Source organism: Neopelma chrysocephalum, unplaced genomic scaffold, assembly GCF_003984885.1.
Source record: "Neopelma chrysocephalum unplaced genomic scaffold, ASM398488v2 Primary Assembly neopelma1_93290, whole genome shotgun sequence".
In the NCBI taxonomy this organism is placed as follows: domain Eukaryota; kingdom Metazoa; phylum Chordata; class Aves; order Passeriformes; family Pipridae; genus Neopelma; species Neopelma chrysocephalum.
Window position 1 is genome coordinate 1 of NW_020922005.1, and position 730 is coordinate 730.

At 63.7% G+C, this 730-nt stretch overlaps 1 protein-coding gene across 1 annotated transcript; it reads left to right on the forward strand.

The window, feature by feature from the left end:
* Window positions 1-416: 416 nt before the first annotated feature.
* On the forward strand, window positions 417-727 carry OPA3 (OPA3, outer mitochondrial membrane lipid metabolism regulator; the record flags this gene model as incomplete). The annotated part of the gene is made up of 1 exon (XM_027707494.1): window positions 417-727. A coding segment is annotated over one exon (311 nt), but the record flags the coding sequence as incomplete, so codon positions are not given.
* Between the last annotated feature and the right edge of the window lie 3 nt (window positions 728-730).

Sequence of the window (730 nt, forward strand, 5' to 3'; positions counted from 1 at the left end):
GGGGGGGGGTGTGGGCGGGTTTGGGGGACTTTGGGGGCTCTGTGGGTGGGTTTGGGGGGTCTCTGGGGGAGTTGATGTGTCTCTGGGTAGATTTGAGGGGTCTCTGGTGGGGTTTTGGTGGTCTCGGGGGAGGTCGATGTGTCTCTGGGTGGGTTTGGGGGGTCTCTGGGTGTATCTGGGGGGGTCGATGTGTCTCTGGATGGATTTGAGGGGTCTCTGGGTGGGTTTGGGAGGTCTCTGATGGGGTCGATGTGTCTCTGGGTGGGTCTGGGGGCTCTCTGTGTGTACCTGGGTGTCTTTGACCCCCCTTTTCCCCCCCTCAGTGTACCACTGGGTGGAGATGAGGGAGTTGATGTGTCTCTGGGTGGGTTTAGGGGATCTCTGATGGGGTCGATGTGTCTCTGGGTGGATTTGAGGGATCTCTGGTGGGGTCGATGTGTCTCTGGGTGGCTCTGGGGTCTCTCTGTGTGTACCTGGGGTCTCTCTAACCCCCCTTTCTCCCCCCTCAGTGTACCACTGGGTGGAGATGAGGACCAAGATGCGGCTGCTGGGGTTCCGGGGGGCGGCGGTGAAGCCCCTGAACGAGGAGGCGGCGGCCGAGCTGGGGGCGGAGCTGCTGGGGGAGGCGCTGGTCTTCGGGGTCGGGGGGCTCTGCCTCTACCTCGAGTACCTGCGGCAGGCGGGGCAGAGCCGGCGCAAGGAGGAGCACCTGGAGCAGACCCTCAGCGAC